The 23587-nt window shown below is 22.4% G+C and overlaps 3 protein-coding genes across 4 annotated transcripts; 1 reads left to right on the top strand and 2 right to left on the bottom strand.

Moving 5' to 3' along the window:
* Positions 1-1122: 1122 nt before the first annotated feature.
* Positions 1123-5229, bottom strand: LOC122507962 (non-structural maintenance of chromosomes element 3 homolog). The gene is made up of 6 exons (XM_043620987.1): positions 5069-5229; positions 4311-4823; positions 2933-3098; positions 1953-2047; positions 1743-1874; positions 1123-1637 (listed from the first exon to the last, which is right to left on the bottom strand). The coding sequence occupies exons 2-6, from the start codon at positions 4746-4748 to the stop codon at positions 1557-1559; spliced, it is 912 nt and encodes a 303-aa protein (XP_043476922.1). The 5' UTR covers positions 4749-4823; positions 5069-5229; the 3' UTR covers positions 1123-1556.
* Positions 5230-5347: 118 nt separating this feature from the next.
* On the top strand, positions 5348-13054 carry LOC122507961 (nucleolar complex protein 4 homolog). 2 transcript variants are annotated; one of them, XM_043620986.1, is made up of 7 exons: positions 5348-5542; positions 5642-5744; positions 5893-6306; positions 6424-6471; positions 9077-9437; positions 9524-10054; positions 12922-13054. In XM_043620986.1, the coding sequence occupies exons 1-6, from the start codon at positions 5363-5365 to the stop codon at positions 10026-10028; spliced, it is 1611 nt and encodes a 536-aa protein (XP_043476921.1). In that variant the 5' UTR covers positions 5348-5362; the 3' UTR covers positions 10029-10054; positions 12922-13054. The 2 variants fall into 2 exon arrangements, with proteins under 2 accessions (XP_043476921.1, XP_043476919.1); XM_043620984.1 differs by lacking the exon at positions 12922-13054 and having other exon boundaries at positions 9524-10912.
* Positions 13055-13158: 104 nt separating this feature from the next.
* Positions 13159-22023, bottom strand: LOC122507960 (serine/threonine-protein kinase mph1). Its single transcript, XM_043620983.1, has 7 exons — positions 21886-22023; positions 20984-21765; positions 17908-18915; positions 17680-17834; positions 13927-14126; positions 13423-13788; positions 13159-13244 (listed from the first exon to the last, which is right to left on the bottom strand). Exons 2-7 carry the CDS (start codon positions 21676-21678, stop codon positions 13218-13220), a joined length of 2451 nt encoding a protein of 816 aa, XP_043476918.1. The 5' UTR covers positions 21679-21765; positions 21886-22023; the 3' UTR covers positions 13159-13217.
* Positions 22024-23587: the final 1564 nt, after the last annotated feature.

The following is a 23587-nucleotide window of genomic DNA, read 5'->3' as shown; positions in this document are numbered from 1 at the left end:
GATAACATTTTTAAGATTAATTACATTTTTCGAGGAATTCTATTAAAATTGTATTAAAAATAATTGAAATTCCGAGATGAATTTTATTTTTTATGAAAATGATTAAATCCCTGTAAAAAAATTATTATTCATGAAAATAATTGAATTATTACGAAGAAATGTATACTTAAATAATTTGTAAATAATTGAATTTCTGTTAAATTTGTAATATTTATGAAAATAATTTTAAATATTTTCGTAGAATTTTATAAAAAAAATTCTTAAATAATTGAATTCATTTGGAAGATTTTATTAAAATAGTAGATATTACAAAATCATCGACTTGTGGAAAGTTTTAGAAAATAATTGAAATTTTGCCAACAATTTTATTAAAATTTATGAAAAATAATTGAATTTCAGAGAAGAATTTTATTATTTATAAAGATAAAGATAATTGAAATGTTATTGAGAATATTTAAAAATTTTGAACATCATTGAATTTCTGCGAAGAATTTTATTATACTTTTGAAAATAATTTAATTTCTGCGAAGAATTTTATTACAATTTTTAAAAATAATTGAATGTCTGCAAATATTTCTAATTTCTCCAAAATTCAATTTATTTAGTATTTTTAACTAAAATTCTTCTATAAATTCATTATTTTAAATAATTATTAAATATATTAAAAAATTCAACTAATTTCAGAACATTTTTTTCCCATCACTGATTTTTACGAATAATTATTAAATTATTAAAATTTACGATAATCAGAAAAATGAAAAAAAAACTTTGAAAAATCATGAATTTTAATTAAAAGAATAAAAAGGAATCATTTTAATTAAATGAATAGATAAATATTCATTTGATCGAAATGTTCAAATTTGAATGAAATTGAAAATAAAAAATTGACTTTTATTTCCTGATATTTACTCGTCATTATTTAGCGCGTGAATAATTCATTGAGTAATGAGCGTGAATAAACTGTCGCTCACCGTCTGTTAATCGATAAATTCTTTTTGTTTTTAAATAACTAATTAAGAGTCATCAATTTGTTTTCTTTTTTCATATCAATAAATTAAAAAAAAACGGAAATAATTACACCTCTTTTTAATTCAAGATTTTTATTTTTAATTAATAAATTTCTTTTTTTCTATATTAATTTTTTTTATTTCAACAAGAAACTTGAAACATTTACTTCACTTTGTCAAAGTGAAGGCACTTATTATCAAATAGTACGAGTATTATTATATAAGAATAAGAAAAAAATAAAATAACTTCTGAATCCGTTTTAAAAGAAAAAGAAAAACCGTTTTTACTATGAAATCCCTGACCCCTTAGTGAACTTTGGAGACCACATTCGGTCCTAATCTTTTGCTTTACAGTTTTATGGCTGCATTCAGGGACAATTTCAACAATTTCAAAACGCACTTATTCTTCCGCTAATTGGCTCTCTTAATATAATCATATTTCTTCTTTAGGCCTCTATCGAAATAAATGAAATTTCTTTGGAAGAAAAAATAATACTGTCAAAATATCACCAAACAAACAAAAAATTGAACTCAAAAAAAAAGAATTTTTTAGTTCATATCGTGATTATCTGGATTTCCAATATTTTTAAGTTGAGAAGTCCACTCTTCTACGGGTTTATTTCTGTAAATCTGTTTCAAAAATTTAAACCAATGGTTAATTTTAATTTCTAATAATTTATTAAATTATCACTATCAGTAGATCTTAAAATGAATAATGAAAAAAAAAATTCTCACCCTCGACACGAATTGAAGAACTTCCAATTTATCCAATTCATGCTCAGCTCGCGATCCCCATTGATACTGGAATTTTTCAGGTTCAGTATTTTCCACTTTTGAACGAAGCAAATATCTTTGTTTGATAAAATCCTGGAAATTTAAAAATAAATTGACATTTTTGTCGCAAAAAGGATATATACAAATTTAATGCGAATAAATAATTCTTACTCCTGTTATCAATTGATGAACATCACCGAAATATTCGTGACTAAAATTATCACCATTCACAATTGCCAATTTGCGTAGAAAATTGAACAGATTATCTGCAATTTTTAAATATTTCCATTAGTTCCTAATATTTACTTTTCTGTGCAATTAATTTTTAATAGTTAATAAAATAATAATTAAAAACAAAATAATACTAAATTAATAATAAAAAACAAAATAACAATAAAAAAACAAAAACAATTTTTCTTTTTTATGTTTTGAATTTTAAAATTAATGAAATTTGAATTTAATGCTATCAAGATTAAAAAATACCAAAATTTAAACCACATTTTTTTAAACCTAATTATTTGCAATTAAAAATATTTCTTTTATACTTAATTTTAAATCTGAAATAATTAAATTCTTAAAACGAAATTTAACCAAATTTTTTAAAATGATTAAATTCTTGCAAAAAATTTTATAAATTGTAAAATAATTGAAATCTTGATAAAAATTTTATTAAAATTTTAAAATGTAATTAAACTTTTTCGAGGAATTTAATTACAATTTTATTAAAAATATTTCAATTCTTATAAAGAATTTAATCAACATTTTTCAAAACAATTGAATTCTTACAAAGAATTTTATTGAAATTTTTCAAAATAAAATTTTTGCGAAGAACTTTATTAAAATTATTTATAATAATCAAATTCCTGTGAAGAATTATATTAATTAAAAAATAATAAAAAAAATAATAAAAAATAATTGAATTCCTGCAAAGAATTTTATTAAACTTTTCGAAAACTTTTAAATTATTATTATTAATTAGTTAAGTAGTTAATAATTGAATTTTAAAGAATTTTAAATCTAAAATTATTCCAAAATTAAAATTCATATTTTAAAATTAAAATTTTTTTTTAATTTGCATAATAATAATAATACCTAGTAATAATAATAAAAAAAATAATAATAATAAATTCTTTAAAAATTCAAAAACATACCTTCGCTAGAAACCAAGTCGTTCATAAAAATGTGTGACAAACATATGAACAAAAGAACCATTTTATTTTTTTCCGACGGAAATGTCACATGATAATCATTGTTTGGAATTTCATTCACTAAAATATATTTTCCAGCATCGATTTCCACTAATTTGTATCCAAACACCTGTTAAAAGAGAATTTTCAAAAAGTTATTTAGAAAAATTTAAAATTATTTTCCCATCTTTATAAATTAAGATTAAGATTCTTAAAATTGAGTTTAAAATTAAGATTAAAATCAAGATTAAGATAACAGGGTGTCCAGCGATTCTTTAAAAAAAATTTAAGGACTTTTCAAGGTTTTCAAGGTCCAAAATAATTTTTTTTAAAGTCCATTTTTAGGATACTAATTTTCAAAATATTTATTATTTATAATCGAGTATAATAGTGTATTTCAAGTCAATTTTTACTTACTGTCTAAATTTGAATTAGTAAAAATGATTACTAATTTTATTTAGTGACTGACTTTTTGCTTTTGAATTAGTAAATTTTACTAATAAATAATCATTTCTACTATTTTTTTTTTTAGTGAAATTTACTAATTAAAAAGCAAAAAGTCAGTCGCTAATTCAAATTAGTAAACATTTTTACTAATTCAAATTTTGAGAGTACTTATAAACAATTTTAAAAATTCTACATACAACAGTTATTCATAAATAACTTTAAATACAATTTATTGATAAAAATTTTTTTTAAATAATTGAATTCTTTTGAGAATTTCTATTAAAATAATTGATATACAAATTATTGAATTAAGAAAAATTTTTGAAAATAATTGAAATTTTGCAATGAATTTTATTAAAATTTTTGAAAATAATTGAATTTTATTACTTTTTAAAATAATTGATTTTTGCAAAAAAAATTATGCAACTTCTTATTTTAAATAATTTAATAAATGTACATTTTTTATTTAAATAATTGAAAGTTTGTGTATAGAATTTTTAAAAAACTTTTGTTTAATAATTAAATTCATTCGGGAAATTTTATTTAAATAGTAGTATATTGAAAAACCATCGAAGTAAGAAAATTTTTTTGAAAATAATTGAAATTTTGCCTTGATTTTTATTAAAATTTTTGAAAATATTTGAATTCTTGTGATGAAATACTATTATTTACGAAAATAATTGAATTTTCCAATGAATTTTATTATTAAATCTTATTTTTAAGAATTTTAATTTTTTAAGGTTTTTTGTCATAAAATTTAAGGTGTTTCCAAGGTTTTCAAGGAGCAAAAAAAAATTCAAGCACTTTTCAAGGTTTTTAAAGTTTTCAAGGTACCTGGACACCCAGGAAAATTATGATTAATTCTTAATTAATAATTAAGAAAATAAAGAAATACCTTATGAAAAGTCAGTCTCACACTATCCATAACAGTCCGATAATGCTTGGAATTATTTAAAATATTCTTTTGAATATTTTGTCTTAGAATTGGAAGTCGAGAACGATCGGCAACGAGAATATATCTAATAACATGTCCCATTAAACGATTAACTTCATCGTCAGGAATAATTGTTTGTGTTCTAATTGAAACATCATCATTGGCATAATCATCATCGTCGTTATCAATGAATTGTGACATCATTTGACTTTGAGATTTGCCCGATTTTCTTCTTCCTTGTGATCTTTGACTTTGTGACATGCGACTTGTATTATCACCATCGTCTCTTCTCTTCTTTCGCGATTGCGTTTGAGTTTGCGAACGATAGGAAATTGACATTTCGTCGTCACTATCGCTGTAGGAAGCATTAATGCGATTCACTATTGTTCTTCGTGGCATTTTTATTCGCAATTTTAAATGCCGAAATGCAATTTCAAGAAAGAAAAAGTTTTTTCTCAAGGTCGTTAAAATTACCTGATAAAATATTATTTTCACTAAATTATTTCATTAATTTCATAAATTTCATTAAATAAATCATATTTTATTGTATATATAATTAATGCAAGAGTTTAAACTTAGGGAGAAATAATTTAAAATCCGTTAAAATCAATTCGCAAGATTCTCAAAAGAGTTACCAAAAAAAGATGTTATTTTTGTCAAAAAAATTTGATGCATTGAAAGTTTTTAAATAAATGATTTGTAATGCAAAATCAACTAACCTGCGAAACGGCAATAAAACTTAAATATTGCGATATTGCAAATATTTTATCCTTAAATAAAAATTTTTTTTTTTCCTTAAATAAAAAGATTTTACTTTCCGGTTTTTCCGTTATTTGTCAGAAATTTCAAATCTTATAAACTTCAACTAGAGGGGGAAACTTTTTGTGAAATAAATATTGTTTCCAAAAATGTCCGTTCTCGACTATTGGCGCTTCTCGACAAAGTAAAAGTAGAAATAACAGGGGTTTTAAGCTTGGAAATTTGGAATATTTCGAAACTGTGAAAATGGCACAATGTTAAGCACCGTTCACATCCCCCCAGCCCTTCTTGTTGTGATTTTTGTCATGACGGGTGTAATAAATCCCGGCAAGTCGCAAAAAATGTCGACTAGAGTGCTACAACAAAAGGGCCAGGACTTTTTGAACTCTAGGAAACATGCTAATAATTTAGTAGACATAATTGGACAATGGGACGTAAGTAAAAATTACATCCACCCATGAAAAAAACAGTAAAGAATAATTTTTTTGAGGTTATGTTTCACTTTCCATTTTTCTCGCAAAAAAATTTTTCAGGAATCTGGTACTGCCTGCATTTTCACCGTGGAAACGATCTTTCTCGAGATTCTAAGACGTGGGGACATGTATCAGGAGAAGTCTATTACACTCACAATATCCGGTGAGTGAATTTTTGATTATTTTGGGTATAAAGAAAAATGTGTTCCATACGGACGTTTCGTTCTCAATTCTTTTTCTTCTGATTACTATTAAAAAAAACCTATTGGATGTTAAAGAAATTGGTTGAATTGGACTTTTTTTTTATCTAGAACCAAGTCCTGAAGTGAGATATATTACTTGGTTGTGCAATTGTTATGAGGAAATTTGGGAAAAACTATTGACATCTATAGAAAGTTGTCGACCTACAATTCAACTTCAGGCACTCTCGACGGGCCTTAAATTAATGGCCGAGGAAGGAAGATATCCACTTGAAGTCACTAGGGAATTAAGTTACAATTTTCCCCTCCATCGATTGAAACCATTATTAATGTCACTTTTATCACCTGAGAAGGATAATGCGAATTTAATTGCAAGATTCGAAGAAATATCAAACTATCCCGACGCACTGTATTATATTTATAAATGCCTTCCGTCACTTACACCAAAGAGACAGCCTCGAGAAATTTATATTAAGAATTTATTAGAACTTATACACAAGTTGCCTCTACAAAAAGACATTGAAGGTAAATTTATTATTTTATTCTAATAATTATTTTATTCTAAATAAATTATTTTATTCTAATAAATTATTATTTTATTCTCTGTGTGCAATTATGCTAAAGATTTATATTTTTTTGCAGAAGGAGAGACATCGAAGAGTAAGCAACTTTTATGTGGACCTCAAAATGGTAACAATTTTTGCTAAAATTTACTAAAACAAGGTTGCCACAAAAATTTAATTTGGTTTTTCCCTAATTTCGTGATCAAATTTTTTTCTTTTTTCCGGACCCTAAAGAATATTCTGATTTACTCTAAAAATGATTAGATACTTAAAAAAGTGTTCTATATTTTTATTTGCGAATTTCTCTGAAAGTAAAATTATTCTAAAACATCAGTAACTTCTTTTTTCAATAAATATTTAATCGAATTCAAACCTTTTTGAAATTCAACAACTTATATAAATATTTAACATAAAACATGAAAAAATTTATCACTTCGAGTCGAAGACTGAAAATTCTGTAGAATTAATTTTTTTCGAAAACGTTTAATTGAATTTTTTTTGGAATTATTTCAAGTTTTTATTTTCTAATATTATCCAATTGAAGAATTTCAAAATAATGGATGAAATTTCTTAAATTTAAATTGCAAACAAATGGAATTTAAATATTCTCAAAGAAATTTTTCAGAAGTTTTTAAAAATAATTGACTTAAAGAAGAATTTTATTTATAAATTCTGGAAAATAATAATTGAATTGAAATGATGAAAATAATTTTGAAGAAGTTCGAGTAACAATATTCTGATAATATAAAATAATGATTTTATCACTCGGTCAAAATTCTTCTCAAGAATTCAATTATTGTCAAAAATTTTAATTAAATTCTTGGCAAAATTTTAATTATTTAAACAAAATTTAATAAAATACCTACTTTGCACGAATTCAATTATTTTTATAAATTTTAATGAATATCTCGTCAAGAATTCAATTATTTTTATAAATTTAAAAATTTTTCGCCAAAAATTTAAATAAAATTCTTTGCAATATTTCAATTATTTTTAAAAGTTTTTCGCAATTCAATGTTTTTAAATATTTAGGTACTATTTTTATAAAATTTATCAACAGATTTAATTATAGAAAAAACTTGTTGAAACAATTCTACGAAAAGATTCAATTATTTTCATAAATAATAAAATTTCATTTACGAATTCAATTATTTTTATCGCAGAATTTCAATTATTTTTAATAGAATTTTAAATAAATTCCTTGAAAAATGCAATTATTAATAAAAATTTTATTAAAACTTGAGGAAAGAATTCAATTTTAAGAAACATTTAATTATTCAATAAAACTATAAATTTCGTTGCAATAATTCAAATATTTTCATAAATAACATTTAATTCGTCGCATAAAATCAATTATTTAAAAAACTTTTTAAGTAATTTTGCAAAAGAATTCAATTAGCTTGATAAACAACAAAATCGCATAAATTCTTCCCATATAATCAATTATTCTAAGGAATTTTAATAAAATTCTTTTCCAAAATTCAATTATTTTGATAAATATCAATATTCATCACAAGAATTCAATTCTTTTGAAAAGTAGGTAATAAAATACTTTGCAGAAATTAAATTATTTTCAAAATTTTTTTAAAATTCTTGTCAAGAATTAAATTATCTTTATAAATAGATAGGGAAATTCTTCTCAAGAATTAATTTATTGTCAAAAATTTTTTTTCAATTTTTCTCAAAAAGTCAATTATTTTCAAAAATTTTTTAAAAATTCTTCTCATGAATTCAATTGTTTTTAAAAAATATTATTTAAATTCTTCTCAGGAATTCAATTATTTTTAAAAAATTTAATAAAAGTTTTCAATTATTTTCAAAAATTGTTCTGAAATTCTTTAATAGATTAAATTTCATTAAAATTTTAATTAAATTCCTTAAAAGAAATTAAATATTTTCAAAAGTTGTTAATACAATTCTTCGTAAAAATTAAATTTTAAGAAACATTAAATATTATTTATTTTTGTTTTTAAATAATTGATTTCTCGTAGAATTAAATTACAATTGTTTTTCATACTTTTAACTAACAATTATGTAGAATTAATTATTTGAAAAAGTTTAATTTAATAATAATTGATGTTATAGATTTAAAGTAGAATTTTAGTTAAAAATTCTAGAAAATGTTAATTGAATTGAAATGATAAAAATAATTTTGAAGAAATTACAGTAACAATATTCTTATAATAATAAACTAATGATTTTGTCAGTCGGTCATCTTTAATTATTATAAAACTTCGACTTGGAGTGATCGATTTCTTTATGTTTTATAATAATATTCTTATGAGTTGTTCAATTTGAAAAGGTTTGAATTTAAAATTTTTTAACATCTTAATTCCAATGCAAAAAAATGATTAAATATTTATTTAAAATAAAACTATTGATGTTTTCGAAGAAAACTTTTGAAGAAATTTGTAAATAAATTTAATAAAACATTTTTTTGAGTATCTAATAATTTTGAGAGTGAATCAGAATATTGTTTAGGGTCAGGGAAAAAGTGAAAGTTGTGTTTGGAAATCAGGGAAAAATAAAGTTAAATTTTTATGTCAACACTGTATAAATAAATTATATTTTTATCTTTATTTAACCAATTTTTATGGTCCTCTAAAAGTCCCCTATTTTTTAATTTTTAGTCTCCTATTTCCCCCAAAATACTTTTTAGGGGCACTGTGAAGCCTGTCATTTGTTCGAGCCTTGTTTATTTTAATGTTGAGATTAAAAATGAATATTTTCAGGTTTGAATTTCACGTGGGATTACACTAGTGTTAGACGAGCTTTAAATAAAGTTTGGGCGTGTGTTATGCACTGGGAATTGACGCCCGCATTGCACAAACAATTATTAATTGTTCTACTAGAAAGAGTTATGGCACATTTAGAAAAACCAGTATTATTAACCGATTTTCTGATGGACTCACTAGATGCCGATGGTCCTATTGGCCTTCTTGCTCTACAGGGAGTCTTTATACTTGTTACAAAACATAATCTTGAATATCCGAATATATTTACCAAATTGTATTCAATGTTCGAGCCGGAGATTTTTCACACAAAATATAAAGCACGATTGTTTTATCTCTCTGATCTATTTCTCAGTTCCACGTAAGTAGATTTTTCTTCACGTCAAGATTTTATTTTGTCTTTTTGGTTATTTTAATTTGAAAATATTCTTTTTTTTTCCCTTCTAGACATTTACCGGAAGCGCTGGTCGCAGGGTTCGCAAAAAGATTGTCTCGTTTAACACTCGTGGCACCACCAGAGGATATTCTTATAATTCTCCCCTTCATTGGAAATCTTTTGGTGCGACATCCGGGCCTTAAGAGATTAATTGATTATCTGCCAAAAGGCGAGGAGTTCACGGAAGTGAGAGCTGGTCTTTGTGATCCATTTCTCATGGACGAGCGCGAACCAATATTAAGTAATGCAATTATAAGTAGTCTCTGGGAAATTAAAGCATTACAGTGCCATATGCTACCGAATATCGCAACAGCGGCAAGATTTATTCGCGAACCAATACCATCTGTTGAATATGACATAGCATCAGCACTTGAACGTACTGGGGGACATATATTTGATCGTGAAATTAAAAATAAAGTGAAGGATATTATGTTGGCATTTGAAAGACCAAATTCATTGGCATTACCGAAAAATGAACGTTTACTGCAATTCTGGCATCTCACAACAATGCATTGATCCGATGATCAACAAAAAAAAATTTGGTAAGAAAAACACAATCGCGGTGCAATAATGTTTTTCAAAAGGATAATCAACTTTTTTTTGTCGAAATTTGTACATTAGGCAAAAAAGAAAAATGATCAACGTTAATTGCGATTAGAATTTATTAAATTTATTCTTTTTTCAAAAAAATACCCTTTTTTTTTGTTAAAATTATTATTTTTCACGCGCTCCCAAAGAAAGGTACCTGAGAAGCAAACAATTTATAGATTATATTTGCCATATTTCTCTTGATTAAAACTTTGTTTTTAATTATCTAAACTTAAAAACAGTCTTTTTTTTATGTAACAATTGATATAATCTCTAATTAGTATAATTAATTCTCTTTCTCTACTTTTACAATATAAAAAAATTGAACACAACCTTTAATTTTTTTCCCCTTCTTAGGAGCGCGTAAATTTTTAAAAATTGATTTTATTTATGAATTCGTTTTTTTTTAAGGATATTTGTGATATTTTTCAAGAAATACGAGGAATACTTTTCAGAGAATTTTGTTTTGTACATTTCTTTTAATATTTTAATTAATTTTCCAATTATTTTTTTTTTGTTTTGTTTGTGTTTGAAAAATGTGCGAAAACAGATCGAATCTGTTTAGATATATAAATGATAAATAAGAGATAATTTTGTATTTTTGAAGATTATAATGACAAGGCCAGTTTTATTTGTCATTTTGAAATATTCATTTTTGAACTAATTGTTCTTTGGTAGTGAAAACAACAACTGGTTTGGTCATTATCATTTATAAAAACGTAAAGGATATAATTTCGTAAAAAAAATTGTTAAGTAGCTTTAATTTTTTTTGTCGTTTAAAGAAAAGAATAAATTATTATCTATATAAATAATTGTCGTATTCATTCTTTCACTAACATGAGTTTTAATTTAAAATTTTAGAAAATTTCAATTTTTAATTAATTTAATTAGAGAGAACTTCGATTTTTGCAAAGAAATTTTAAATTCAAATTCTTCTGAAATTAGTTAAATTTTCAATTCAATTATGTTCAAAAATTTAAAGAAATTCTTGTCAAAACTTTATTTTTATTATCTTTATAAATAATAAAATTCTTCTCCGAAATTAAATTATTTTTGAAAAATTTCAATAAAATTCTTGGCAAAAATATAAATTATTTTCAAAAATTTTCTTCAATTCAATGATTTTTTAATATCTACAATTTTAATAGAATTTTCCAAATGAATTCAATTATTTAAAAAAAAATTTTAATAAAATTCTCTGCAAACATTTATTTATTTTCAAAAATAATAAAAATTTCACAAGAATTCAATTATTTACAAATTTTTTATAAATTTCTTCACAATAATTAAATTATTTTCATAAATAATAAAATTTTTAACAGTGATTCTTTTTAGGAATTCAATTATTATTTTCATAAATAATAAAAATTATCACAGCATTTCAATTATTTTTAATACAATTTTAATCGAATTCCTCGAAAATTATTATTATTCTTAAAAATTCTATCAAAATTCATCAAAGAATTCAATTATTTAAAAATTTGTTGATTTAATTCTACGAAACATTCAATTATTCAATGAATTTTTTATTTTTGTATTTAAATTCAATTATTTTAAAGAATTTTAATAAAAATTCTTCGCATAAATTTTTATTATTTTGAAAAATTTGTTAACATTATTTATGAGATTTGAATTATTTTTTTAATTTATAAAATTCTTTCTAGAAATTTAATTATTTAAAATAATTTTAATAAAATTCATCGCAAAAATTTTATTATTTTAAAAATTTCAGTAAAATTCTTTGGAAGAAAAAAATTTAATTCTTTTCCTAAACTTAATAAAATTCTTCGAAGAAATGCAATTTTTTTTGAAAAATTTTTGGCAAAATTTTTTATAAATTTCTTCGCAATAATTCAATTATTTTCATGAATAATAAAATATTTTACAGGAATTCAATTATGTACAAATTTTTTGTAAACTTTTTCGACAAAAAATCAATTATTTTCTTAAATTTTAAAATAAAAAAAGTTTGTAGAATTTCAATTATTTTTAATACAATTTTACAAGAATTGCTCGAAATATTTAATTAAATTATTCAAAATTTTATCAAAATTCATCAAAGGAATTCAATTATTTAAAAATTTGTTGATAAAATTTTTTATGAGAATTCAATTTCAAGAAACATTCAATTATTCAATAAATTATTTATTTTTGTTTTTAAATAATTTCATTTAATTTTCATTAAATTTTTTATGAAAATTGAAATATTTTCAATAAAATTTTAATTAATTAATTTAAATTCACATAATTTTTAAAATTTTTCACAGGATTTTAATTATTTAAAAGAATTTTAATAAATTTCGTCGCAGAATTCCATTTAGTTTGAAAAATTTGTTAATATTATTTGTGAGAATTGAATTATTTTTCTAATTAATGAACTTTTTTGCATGAATTTAATTGTTTAAAATAATTTGAATAAAATTTTCGCAAAAATTAATATTATTTTAAAAATTTTTAATAAAATTCTTTATAAGAAAAAATTTAATGAAATACTTTGAATAATTTTAAATTCTTTTCCCAAATAATAAAATTCTTCGTAGAAATTCAAATTTTTTTGAAAAATTTTGCTAAAAATGATATGAATTCTCTTATTTTTAATACAATGTTGTCAAAAGAATTCAATTATTTAAACATTTTGTTGATAAAATTCTTTATAAGAATTCAATGTCAAGAAACATTTAATTATTCAATAAATTATTTATTCCTATATTTAAATAATTGAATTCTCGTAGAATTTTCTAATAAAAATCTATTTAAGAAATAATTGTAGTTTCAATTTTTTAGATAATTTTAAAATTATTTTTCTTACCGTATGTTTCAGCTTTTATGAAAAATAATATGCAACAGATTTCAAAAATCCACTTGTCGTTAAAATTATTTTTAATTTTCGATACAACTGTTCTCTGTTAAATAAAAATTTATTTCATTTAAAAATATAATACATATCTTGTAATAAAAATTGTAAGGAAGCAAAATATTAAGTTAAGTAATTTATAATTATTTAGTACATTAGTTTTTTATTTAAAATGATTATAAAAATAATTAAATGTATAAATAGTTTCATCGACTTTATATACTTTTTTTTTTATTAATGCATCTTATTTAAACTATTCAATGTCACTGTTGTCTTCTTTCCTCCAATAACTGTAGAAAGAAAATTTTAACATTATTTGTAAATATATATTTTGGTTATTTTAGTATTGTCAATTATAATTATAAGTAAATTGAAATGTAACTAAATTTAATTAAATGAATTAAATAAATTAAATGAATTTAAATAAATTGAATTTAGTTTATAAAGTAAAATTTATTTTTTGTTTACCTTTAGAAGTAGTTTTCCTTCCTCCTCGGTGTGCTTTTTTTGTAATATTTTAAATAACAATGAAGGGGGAATATCAGGTACTGGTTCTGGATTATTGGTGGAAATGTACGAGACCTCTAATAATTCTTCGACTGTTGGTCGTGCTTTAGCATCACGATTTAAACATTTTTTCATAACATCAATTAATATTGGTGGCACAAATTTCATTTGATGACCACTTCTTTGTGGAAAGGCAATTTTATGACTTGAACTTTGTATTGCATTTATTTTTTTACAATAATTACGAATATCGTGAAATGGTGTGTGACCATAAACGAGACTATAAAGAATACAGCCCAACGCCCAAACATCTGATTTGCAATTTATCTGAAAAAATAAACATTATTAGAAAATTTATTATCAGTTTGCTGTTTTTTTTTGTCAAACAAAAAGCAAAAGAAAAGAAAAGAATTTAATTTGAAAAATTTAAATCTAAAATTAAAACGGAAAATATTGAAATATTACTTTGTGTTTGACGTTACTCGTAGTTTCCTCAATATCAATTAATGCTTCTGGACTAATGTAATTTAATGTTCCAGTAGTTGAATTTTTCACTACTGATGTCATATCGGCATTTATACTCGACGCAATGCCAAAATCAATAATTTTCAATTTTCCCCGAACTAAAACGAAGTTTCCTGGTTTTAAATCTGAATGAATTACACCTGAAAAATAGAATTTTGTTAATGTTGCGTCTTTTTAAGAACCAAATGGCGAAATTAATACAGGATTGCCACAAAAATTTAATTATTTCCCTGATTTCCAAACAAAATTTTGACTTTTTCCCTGACCCTAAAAAATTTTCTGCGATTCACTCTAAAAATGATAAGATACTCAAAAAAAAGTCTATTACATTTATTTACGAATTTTCTTAATATTGTAAAATTATTCAAAAACATCAATAACTTCATTTTCAGATAAATAATTAATCATTATTATTTATCCAATAGGAATAAAGATTTTCAAACTTTCTAATTTAAATCTTTTAAAATTATTGAATTTCAAAAGATTTGAATTAGAAAGTTATTGAATATAATAATAATTAAAGTTCACCGAGAGATAAAATCATTATTTTATATTATAAGAATATTGTTACTGTAACTTCTTCAAAATTATTTTCATCATTTCAATTCAATTATTATTTTCTAGAATTTTTAAATAAAATTCTTCTTAAAATCAATTATTTTTAATAATTTTTGAAAAAGTTCTTCTTTGAGAATTTTTAAATTCATTTGTTTAAAATTCAATTTTACGTTAAATTTCAATTATTCGGAAATTCTTCAATTAAGTATAAATTAGAAAATAAAAACTTGAAATCATTTAAAAAAAAATTCAATTAAACTTTTTCAAAAAAATTAATTTCACAAAATTTTTCTTTAAAAGTATGAAAAATTAAAATTTTTAAAGATTTTAATTTGAAATCATTTCAAAATTCAATTACATTTAAAACAATTTCTATTAGAAAATTTAACGAAAATTCAATTATTTAAATACTAAAAAAAAGAATCAAATGATTAAATATTTCTTAAATTTGAATTTTCATAAAGAATTTTATCAACAAATTTTTAAATAATTGAATTCTTTCGACGAATTATAATACAATTTTTAAGAATAATTACATTTTTCGAGGAATTCGATTAAAATTGTATTAAAAAAAATTGAAATTCTGCATTGAGTTTTATTATTAATAAAAAAATAATTGAATTATTGCGAAGAATTTTATAAAAAAGTTTCAAACAATTGATTTTTTTCGAAAACATTTATGCAAATTCTATTTTTAATAATTGAATTCCTGTGAAATGTTCATTATTTTATAGAAAATAATTGAATATTCGTATAGAACTGTATCAAATTTTTTTCTAAATAAAAAATTGCATTCTTAAGAGAAATTGATGAAAATAATTAAAATTTTACAATTAATTTTTTTAAAAAATTTTGAAAATGTTGTATTTTGATGTATTTTGTATTTTGATATTACTTTTGAAAATAATTGACTTCCTCCGAATGATTTTATTATTTATGAAAATAATTAAATTCCTGAAAGGAATGTTAAAATTTATGAAAATAACTGAAATGCTGCGCAGAATTTAATGCCAAATTTAAAATCATTTGATTTTTTCGAAAAACTTTCTGCAAATTATATTTTAAATAATACAATTGCTGTGAAATTTTTATTTTTTTTGCAAAATAATTGAATGTTTGTGTAGAATATTATCTAAATTTTTGTTTAATAATTGAATTCTTTTGGGAAATTTTATTAAAATAGAATATTGAAAATCATTGGATTAAGAAACATTATTGAAAACAATTGAAATTTTGACATGAAATTTATTTAAATTTTTGAAAATAATTTAATTATTGCGAAGAATTTTATAAAAAAAAGCTTTAAACAATTGATTTTTTTCAAAAATATTTATGCAAATTCGATTTTTAACACATAAATTCCCGTAAAATAATTGAATTTAAGAAAAATTTTTGAAAATAATTGAAATTTTGCAGTGAATTTTATTAAGAATTTTTGAAAATAATTGAATTTCATTAATTTTATTACTTTTGAAAATAATTAAATTCTTGTGATGAATAAAATAAAAATAATTGACTTCCTCGGAATAATTTTATTTATTATTTATAAAAATAATTAAATCCCTGAAAAGAAATTTAAAATTTATGGAAATAGGTAATTGAAATACTGCGAAGAATTTAGTGCCAAATTTTAAAACATTTGGTTTTCTCGAAAAAATTTATGCAAATTCTATTATTTTAAATAATTGAATTCCTATGAAATTTTTATTTTTTTTGGGGAAAATAATTGAATGTTCGTGTAGATTATCGAAATTTTTGTTTAATAATTGAATTCTTTTGGGTAATTTTATTAAAATAGTAGTATATTAAATATCATTCAGTTAAGAAAAATTTTTGAAAATAATTGAAATTTTGACATGAATTTTATTTAAATTTTTGAAATTCATTGATTTTTATTACTTTGAAAACTAATTGAATTCTTGTGATGAAATTGCTATTATTTATGAAAATAATTGAACTTTGCAATGAATTTTATTAAAATTCCTGAAAATAATTGGATTTTGTTTTAATTGAAATGTTGATAATTTTTTTTTTTTAAATAATTGAATTCTTCTGATGCATATTCTTATTTATGAAAATAATTGAATTTTACAATGAATTATATTAAAATTCCTGAAAATAATTGAATTTCAACGAAGAATTTTATTAATTTTGAAAATAATTGAATTCTTCTGATGAATATTCTTATTTATGAAAATAATTGAATCTTACAATAAATTTTATTAAAATTCCTGAAAATAATTTAATTTCAACGAAGAATTTTATTAATTTTGAAAATAATTTAATTCTTCTTATGAATATTCTTATTTATTAAGAAATAATTGAATTTTACAATGAATTTTATTAAAATTCCTGAAAATAATTTAATTTCAACGAAGAATTTTATTAATTTTGAAAATAATTTAATTCTTCTTATGAATATTCTTATTTATTAAGAAATAATTGAATTTTACAATGAATTTTATTAAAATTCCTGAAAATAATTGAATTTCAACGAAGAATTTTATTAATTTTGAAAATAATTGAATTCTTCTTATGAATATTCTTATTTATGAAAAAATAATTGAATTTTACAATGAATTTTATTAAAATTCCAGATAATAATTGAATTTCAACAAAGAATTTTGCTATTTATAAAGATAATTAAAATGTTACCGAGAATTTTTTAAATAATTTTTGAAAATATTTGAATTTCTGTAAGAATTTTAATATTTATTAAGATACTTGAATTCTTTCAAAGAATCGCTTTAAAATTATTAAAATTGAAACTAATTTTAACAGAATTTAAAATAAAATTTAAAAAAAAATGCTTAATCAAATGATTTATAAGTAATAACTTTATGGCAGTTCTCCAATGGAATTAAGTTATTTAAAATAAAGTATTGTCAAAAATGGAAAAAATTGAAGGTTTTTTTTTAGAATTCGTGTCAATTTCATAGTTTATGAACCAAACCAAAAAGACACAAAAATTCAGAATTTTCTTATAAATTGTAAACATTTAATTTTTTGGTACTTTTAATAAAAATCCCTGACTTTTCCCTGATTTCCCTTATCAATTCTACTTTCCCTGACCTTTCCCTCAACTCCCTGATTTCCCTAATCTGTGGCATATTAATAATAGTAAAATTAAATTACCATTTTTGTGTATATGATTAACAGCAATCAACATTTGTCTCCAGTAATATAATGTGAAATAAATATCAGTCTCAACGGCATTTGTTTTAATCAAACCGCTAAGATCTGTATCACCCAATTCCATGACAACATAGGCGTGTGTATTTTTAACTTCACTGCAAAAAAGAAAAAAAGTATACATTTAATAATAAATTTTTTTTTCTATTTTAATATTTAATTAATACTTACTAATCAAACATTTTGATGACACACGGAGCCTGTAATTTATGTAACATTTTAATTTCATCTAAACATCCTTGAATTCCCTCCTTATCCAATTGATTGAAATTAAAGAACTTGACCGCTTGTATTTGATTATTTGCCAAATTCTGCACTCTAAACACCTGTCCACTCATTCCTTTTCCAATTAATCCCAAATTTCGATATGTTACTTTTTTCACAACAATATACTCATCGTTTCTATTTATTTTCGGTTGACTAATTTGCGAATCAAAAGTCAGTGGAACTTGTTGAACAATCGTATTTGGTTTATTGTCAATAATTGTCGGAAATACTTGCGGTGATTCGATTTTTTGTGTTTTTGTGGGAAATAATGACGGAACTTCAGCTTTAACCGTCGTGGATAATAATTGTGGAACTTCAGCTTTAACTGCCGTGGATAATAATTGTGGAACTTCTTTTTTCACTGTCGTGGATAATAATTGTGGAGATTCTTTCTTCACTGACGTGGGGTATAATTGTGGAGATTCTTTCTTCACTGTCGTGGAGAATAATTGTGAAGCTTCAGTTTTAATTGACGTGGATAATAATTGTGGAACTTCAACTTTCACTGACGTCGATAATAATTGAGGTGGTTTATTTTTAATTATTGTGGATAATAATTGTGGCGCCTCATTGGGATTGTCATTAGTTTCGGCTTTAGTTTGATCGGAGGAATAATTTGATGACGATACTCTTGCAATGATTGAATCCTTATTTGATATTGAATTTCGTTTCGATGCCGTTTCAGAATTTAATTTTTCATTCACATTGGGATTATTGTTCTCCTTTAATTCAATATTAGTTTCAATAGGTGTGGGTCGGTAGATTGCTTCAATTTTCGGTGCAATATTATTTGCAATGGCGCTGTGTCGTGATTCAAAGGAAAAAGATTGCATTGAATCTTTCTTTAAAGAAACTGGCATCATTGTCTCGGCCAATGGTCTCCTCACTTTTTTATTCTCAAGATTGTAAAATCTGAAAAATGGAAAATAAAGTCAGATTTCTCCTTCGATAATTAATTTTAAAAAAGTATCAAAAAGTGGCATTTAAACTAAAAAAAAGTAGCGATAGAAAAATTAAACTTGACGACCAAGAAAACTGATTTTAGACACTTAACAAGACTGACAAAAATTCCATTATATATTTTATTTTCCTGACTTTTTCCTAATTTTCATCAAAAAATATTTACTTCCTTCTTATCCTGCTAATAAATTGAATTCCTGCAACGAATTTTATTATTCATGAAAGAATTTAAATATTTATAAAAATAATTTAATTCTTGCGACGAATTTTATAGAAATTTTTAAATAATTCATTTCTTTCGAATAATTTTATTAAAATATTTGAAAACAATTGAATTTTTCCAAAGAATTAAAAAAAACATTTTCTTAAATAATTGTCGATTTATTGAAAATCATATTGAATTCTTGTAAAGTATTTATAAAAAAATTCGAAAATAATTGAATTATTTGAATTCATTTCAAGAATTTTATCAACATTTTTTTCAATATAATTGGATTCTTTCGAGAAAATGTAATTAAAATTGTATTGAAAATAATTTAATTCTTGCCAAGATTTTAATTAAAATTCTTTAAAATAATTGAATTTATTTCAATTTTCTTGGAAACAAAGGAATCTTTTTAAAATAATTTTTAATGAAAAATTTTGAAAATAATTGAATTTTAAGGATTTTTTTTAAGTTTTTAATATAATCGTGATTATTATTAATTTTAATTAACGATTTTCCAATTAAATTATATTTAAATTATTCATAGGAAATTAAAGTCTTTTAAACAATTTTATTAGAGTTTTTGTAAATAATTCCTTTTTTTTATAAAGAATTTCATTAAATTTCATGAAAAAAATGTAATTTTTTAAAGTAATTTTAAAAATAATTAATTAATTAATTAATTTTTGAAAATAACTGAAATTTACATAGAATTTTATTAAAAACTTTTGAGAAGAATTGAATTGTTTAGAAAAATTTTATTACAATTTTTGAATGTACTTAATTGAACCTGTGAAAGAAATTTAATTAAATCTTGAATATAATTGAATTTTTCCCCAAAAATTTAATTAAAGTAAAAATAATTTAATTTCTCAGAAAAATTTTATTATTTACAAAAGTAGTTGAATTCTTGCCAGGAATTTTACAAATTTATAAAAATAATGAAATTGTTTCGAATAATTTTTTATCAGAATTGTTGAAAATAATTGAATTTTTATTAAAACTGTTGAAAATAATTGAATTTAAATAATAATTTTTAAAAATAATTGTATTATTCTTTTGAGTAGTTTTATTAAAATTGTATTGAAAATAATTGAATTCCATCGAAACATTTTTTTATTACTTATGAAAATAATTGAATTCCTTTGTAGAATTTTATGGCGACGAATTTTCTTATTTATGAAAATAATTGAATCCTTAAGGAGGATTTTACAATTCATAAAAATAATTAAATCGTTTCAAAGACTTTTATCTGAATTTTTGAAAATAATTGAACCTCTTTGTGAAATTTTATTAAAATTATCTTGAATATAATTGCATTTTTTCCTAGAAAATTTGATTAAAATTGTATTGAAAATAATTGAATTTATAGAAAATATATAGAAATAGTGTTAAAAATAATTGAAATTCTTCAATGACTTTTATTATTTATGAAAATAATTGAATTTTGAATGAATTTTATCATTTGTTTTTTTAAATAATTGAATTCTTTTGCTAAATTTTATGAAAATACTAGATATTGAAAATAATTGAATCGTTTTAAAGAATTTGATTATAATTTTTGAGAATAGTTTTTTGATTTCTAGTATTAGCGAATTTAAAGTAGTGGAAATTCTATAAAAAACAGAAACAGTAGCTTTTAGTGGCTGAAATCTAAAAGAAGTACCCAAATATGAGCATAACGTTAAAAAAGTAGTAAATAGTAAGTTTTAGTAGATATTTAGTAGTAGGTTTAGTAGTAGATTTAGCGAAGCCTGTAAAGTGTGTAAAATAAAAAAGTCATATTGAAAAAATAGTAAAAAAAATTGAACAAACCTGGAATTTTCCGTTTTTGTTGAACTCGATTGTACACTATTCGATTTATCGGTGCTCATACCTTCCATTAAACGTGGAATTTGATTATGTGAAGGAGTTTGTAAACTACTTTGCGGTAATTGTCCAAATAATGACGAAGGAGTTGGCGCACAATTTTTTTCACACTCGATATTCATTTTATTCTGCGGTGTAATGAATAATGATTTATGAGAAAAACAAGGGGTTGGTCGTGTACTCCCCGTAATTTGTGCATGTTTAATTGGAGTTTCACTTAAATAATGAGATAAATTCAATGACGAACTAAGAGTTGGTTTTTCAATTGACAATTGCGTTTTTGGCAATTGCTGCTGCTGCTGCTGTAAAGAATGAGATTCTTGTTTTATTGTTTCTTTATCAATTGACATTTGTGCCAAATTCACGGCCAATTGTCCACATGTATCTTTGGGACCTTTTAAGGTATTTTCTACAGTTTCCGAATCCTTTATTCTGTCACATTCCAAATCGTCGACACCGTAAAATTCTTCATCTGATTTATCAGAATCACGTTCTCTGTCTTCACTCTCATCATCGCTGCTCAATTCCAAAAGTTCTTTAATACGGAGTGGTTTGATTTTGGGTTTATTACCCAAATTAAGGCCCATTTGTGCCAAATCAACAGAGAGACTGTTTTTATCACTACTGGAGCGTTCTTCCATTTTTTTCTTTATTTTTTTTTGTTATAATTCAGCAACTTGATCAACAATACATTGCTTTTGATTTTTTCAAAGAAAATGTCCGTAAATCTAAAAAAACAGGTATCAATTATAAGAATAAATTTTAAGGTAAACAAAAACAAAGAATAAAATGCCGTTTTTGAGTGTGTAGCGGAAAACAAGAGATAAGTAAATTTACTTTTTACATACCTATTTATTAAAACTTAACACGATTCTAAGACATTAAAACTTTAGAAGTTGTTTATAAAATAAAATGAAAGAATAGGATCACGAGCACTGAGATATTTCTTTTGTTGCTAATCAACTGTCACACCGGTTCTTCCTCGTCTTTTGTAAAGAATTCGAACTTAGAAAGTAGTACCCGATTGGCTGAGCGAATAACATCTGGGACAAGTTCTCAACAGCCAATCAAAATCGTTCTCATTCCATTGGAAACTTGACCTTTACAAAATAACACCAACAGATGTCGCAAAATTCAACCGCGAAACTTCGAAACACTAAAGTCGAGAATTATTAATAACTAGCAAAAAATTTTATATTTTCAAAAATAAATAAATAATAAATAAAAAATAAATTTTTGCAACACTAACCTGTAAAATTGAATTTTACACACAGAAAACTGTGTGTAAAGTACTTCTTTTTATAGCGGTGTGTAAAGTGTTACTTTACACACCGCTAGCAGTGTGTAAAGTGAATTCCAGTGTGTAAAGTGATTTTCAGTGCGTAAAAAGGTTACTTTACGCATTCTTGTGACTGTTTGATGAGAAACAATGAAATAATGCTTTTAATTAACAATTTACAATCACATTTTTATTTTAGCTTCTAGAAAACTTCATTTAACAGTTCCCCCACTACACCTAAAGTTACAGTAATATTGGCAATATTGCTGCAAGTTTAGTTGTTGTAGTGTTGCAAAAAATTTCGTATGGCACTCGTGCGTAAATCAGATTATACTTGTGTGACTTGCAGCACTCGCCTTCGGCTCGAGCTGCAAACGTCACACTCGTATAATCAACGATTTTACGCACTTGTATCATAAATAACTATTTTGAATGATTACGGACTTAAAATTTAAAGAATCCACTTATTAAGTACATAATATTAAATATTCTATCTTGTCTATTATTATTCAAAAATTTTTTTAAAAATTTGTCACAAGAATTTCATTATTCTCATAAATAATAAAATTCTTTAGAGCAATTCAATTATTTTCACTACAATTTTAATAAAATTTCTCGAAAGAATACAATTATTTTTAAAAATATTAATTAAATTCGATTATTTTCAAGAATTTTAATATAAATTCAATTATTTTCAACAATTTTGATGAAAATTAATTTTAAAAAATCATTATTTACAAAATTTTTAATAAAATTCCTTAAAAAATCTTACAAACAATTCAATATTTTTATGAATTGTAAAATCTTCCTCAAGAATTAAATTATTTTCATAAATAAGAAAATTCGTCGCAATAAAATTCTACAAAAAAATTCAATTATTTTCATAAATAATAAAAAAATGTTTCGGTGGAATTCAATTATTTTTAATACAATTTTAATAAAATTTCTCGAAAGAATACAATTATTTTTAAAAATTATTATTTAAATTCAATTATTTTCAAGAGTTTTAATAAAAATTCAATTATTTTCAACAATTCTGATGAAATTTCATTTTAAAAAATTATTTTCAAAATTTTTAATAAAAATTCCTTGAAAAAATTCAATTATTTTTAAAAATTCAGATAAAAGTCGTCGAAACAATTCAATTATTTTTATGAATTGTAAAATCCTCCTGAAGAATTCAATTATTTTCATATTAAATAAGAAAATTCGTCGCAATGAAATTCTACAAAAAAATTCAATTATTTTCATAAATAATAAAATTTTTCGGA

This window comes from Leptopilina heterotoma, unplaced genomic scaffold (assembly GCF_015476425.1).
Source record: "Leptopilina heterotoma isolate Lh14 unplaced genomic scaffold, ASM1547642v1 Lhet_52, whole genome shotgun sequence".
NCBI classification, from domain to species: Eukaryota; Metazoa; Arthropoda; class Insecta; order Hymenoptera; family Figitidae; genus Leptopilina; species Leptopilina heterotoma.
The sequence above is the reverse complement of the archived record's forward strand: the minus strand, read 5'-3'. Positions and strand labels throughout refer to the sequence as shown.

Bases quoted from the DNA above. Each gene is read 5' to 3' on its own strand.
- LOC122507962 (XM_043620987.1), bottom strand. From the start codon at position 4,748: ATGCCACGAAGAACAATAGTGAATCGCATTAATGCTTCCTACAGCGAT. The intron at 2,048-2,932 runs GTATGTTTTTGA...TAAAAATTGCAG, and splicing joins CGACTTGGTTTCTAGCGAAG to ATAATCTGTTCAATTTTCTA. The intron at 1,638-1,742 runs GTGAGAATTTTT...TTTTTGAAACAG, and splicing joins TTCTTCAATTCGTGTCGAGG to ATTTACAGAAATAAACCCGT.
- LOC122507961 (XM_043620986.1), top strand. From the start codon at position 5,363: ATGTTAAGCACCGTTCACATCCCCCCAGCCCTTCTTGTTGTGATTTTT. The intron at 5,745-5,892 runs GTGAGTGAATTT...TTTTTTATCTAG, and splicing joins TATTACACTCACAATATCCG to AACCAAGTCCTGAAGTGAGA. The intron at 6,472-9,076 runs GTAACAATTTTT...GAATATTTTCAG, and splicing joins TTTATGTGGACCTCAAAATG to GTTTGAATTTCACGTGGGAT.
- LOC122507960 (XM_043620983.1), bottom strand. From the start codon at position 21,678: ATGGAAGAACGCTCCAGTAGTGATAAAAACAGTCTCTCTGTTGATTTG. The intron at 13,789-13,926 runs GTAATATTTCAA...TTATTTTTTCAG, and splicing joins CGAGTAACGTCAAACACAAA to ATAAATTGCAAATCAGATGT. The intron at 13,245-13,422 runs GTAAACAAAAAA...TTCTTTCTACAG, and splicing joins AAGGAAAACTACTTCTAAAG to TTATTGGAGGAAAGAAGACA.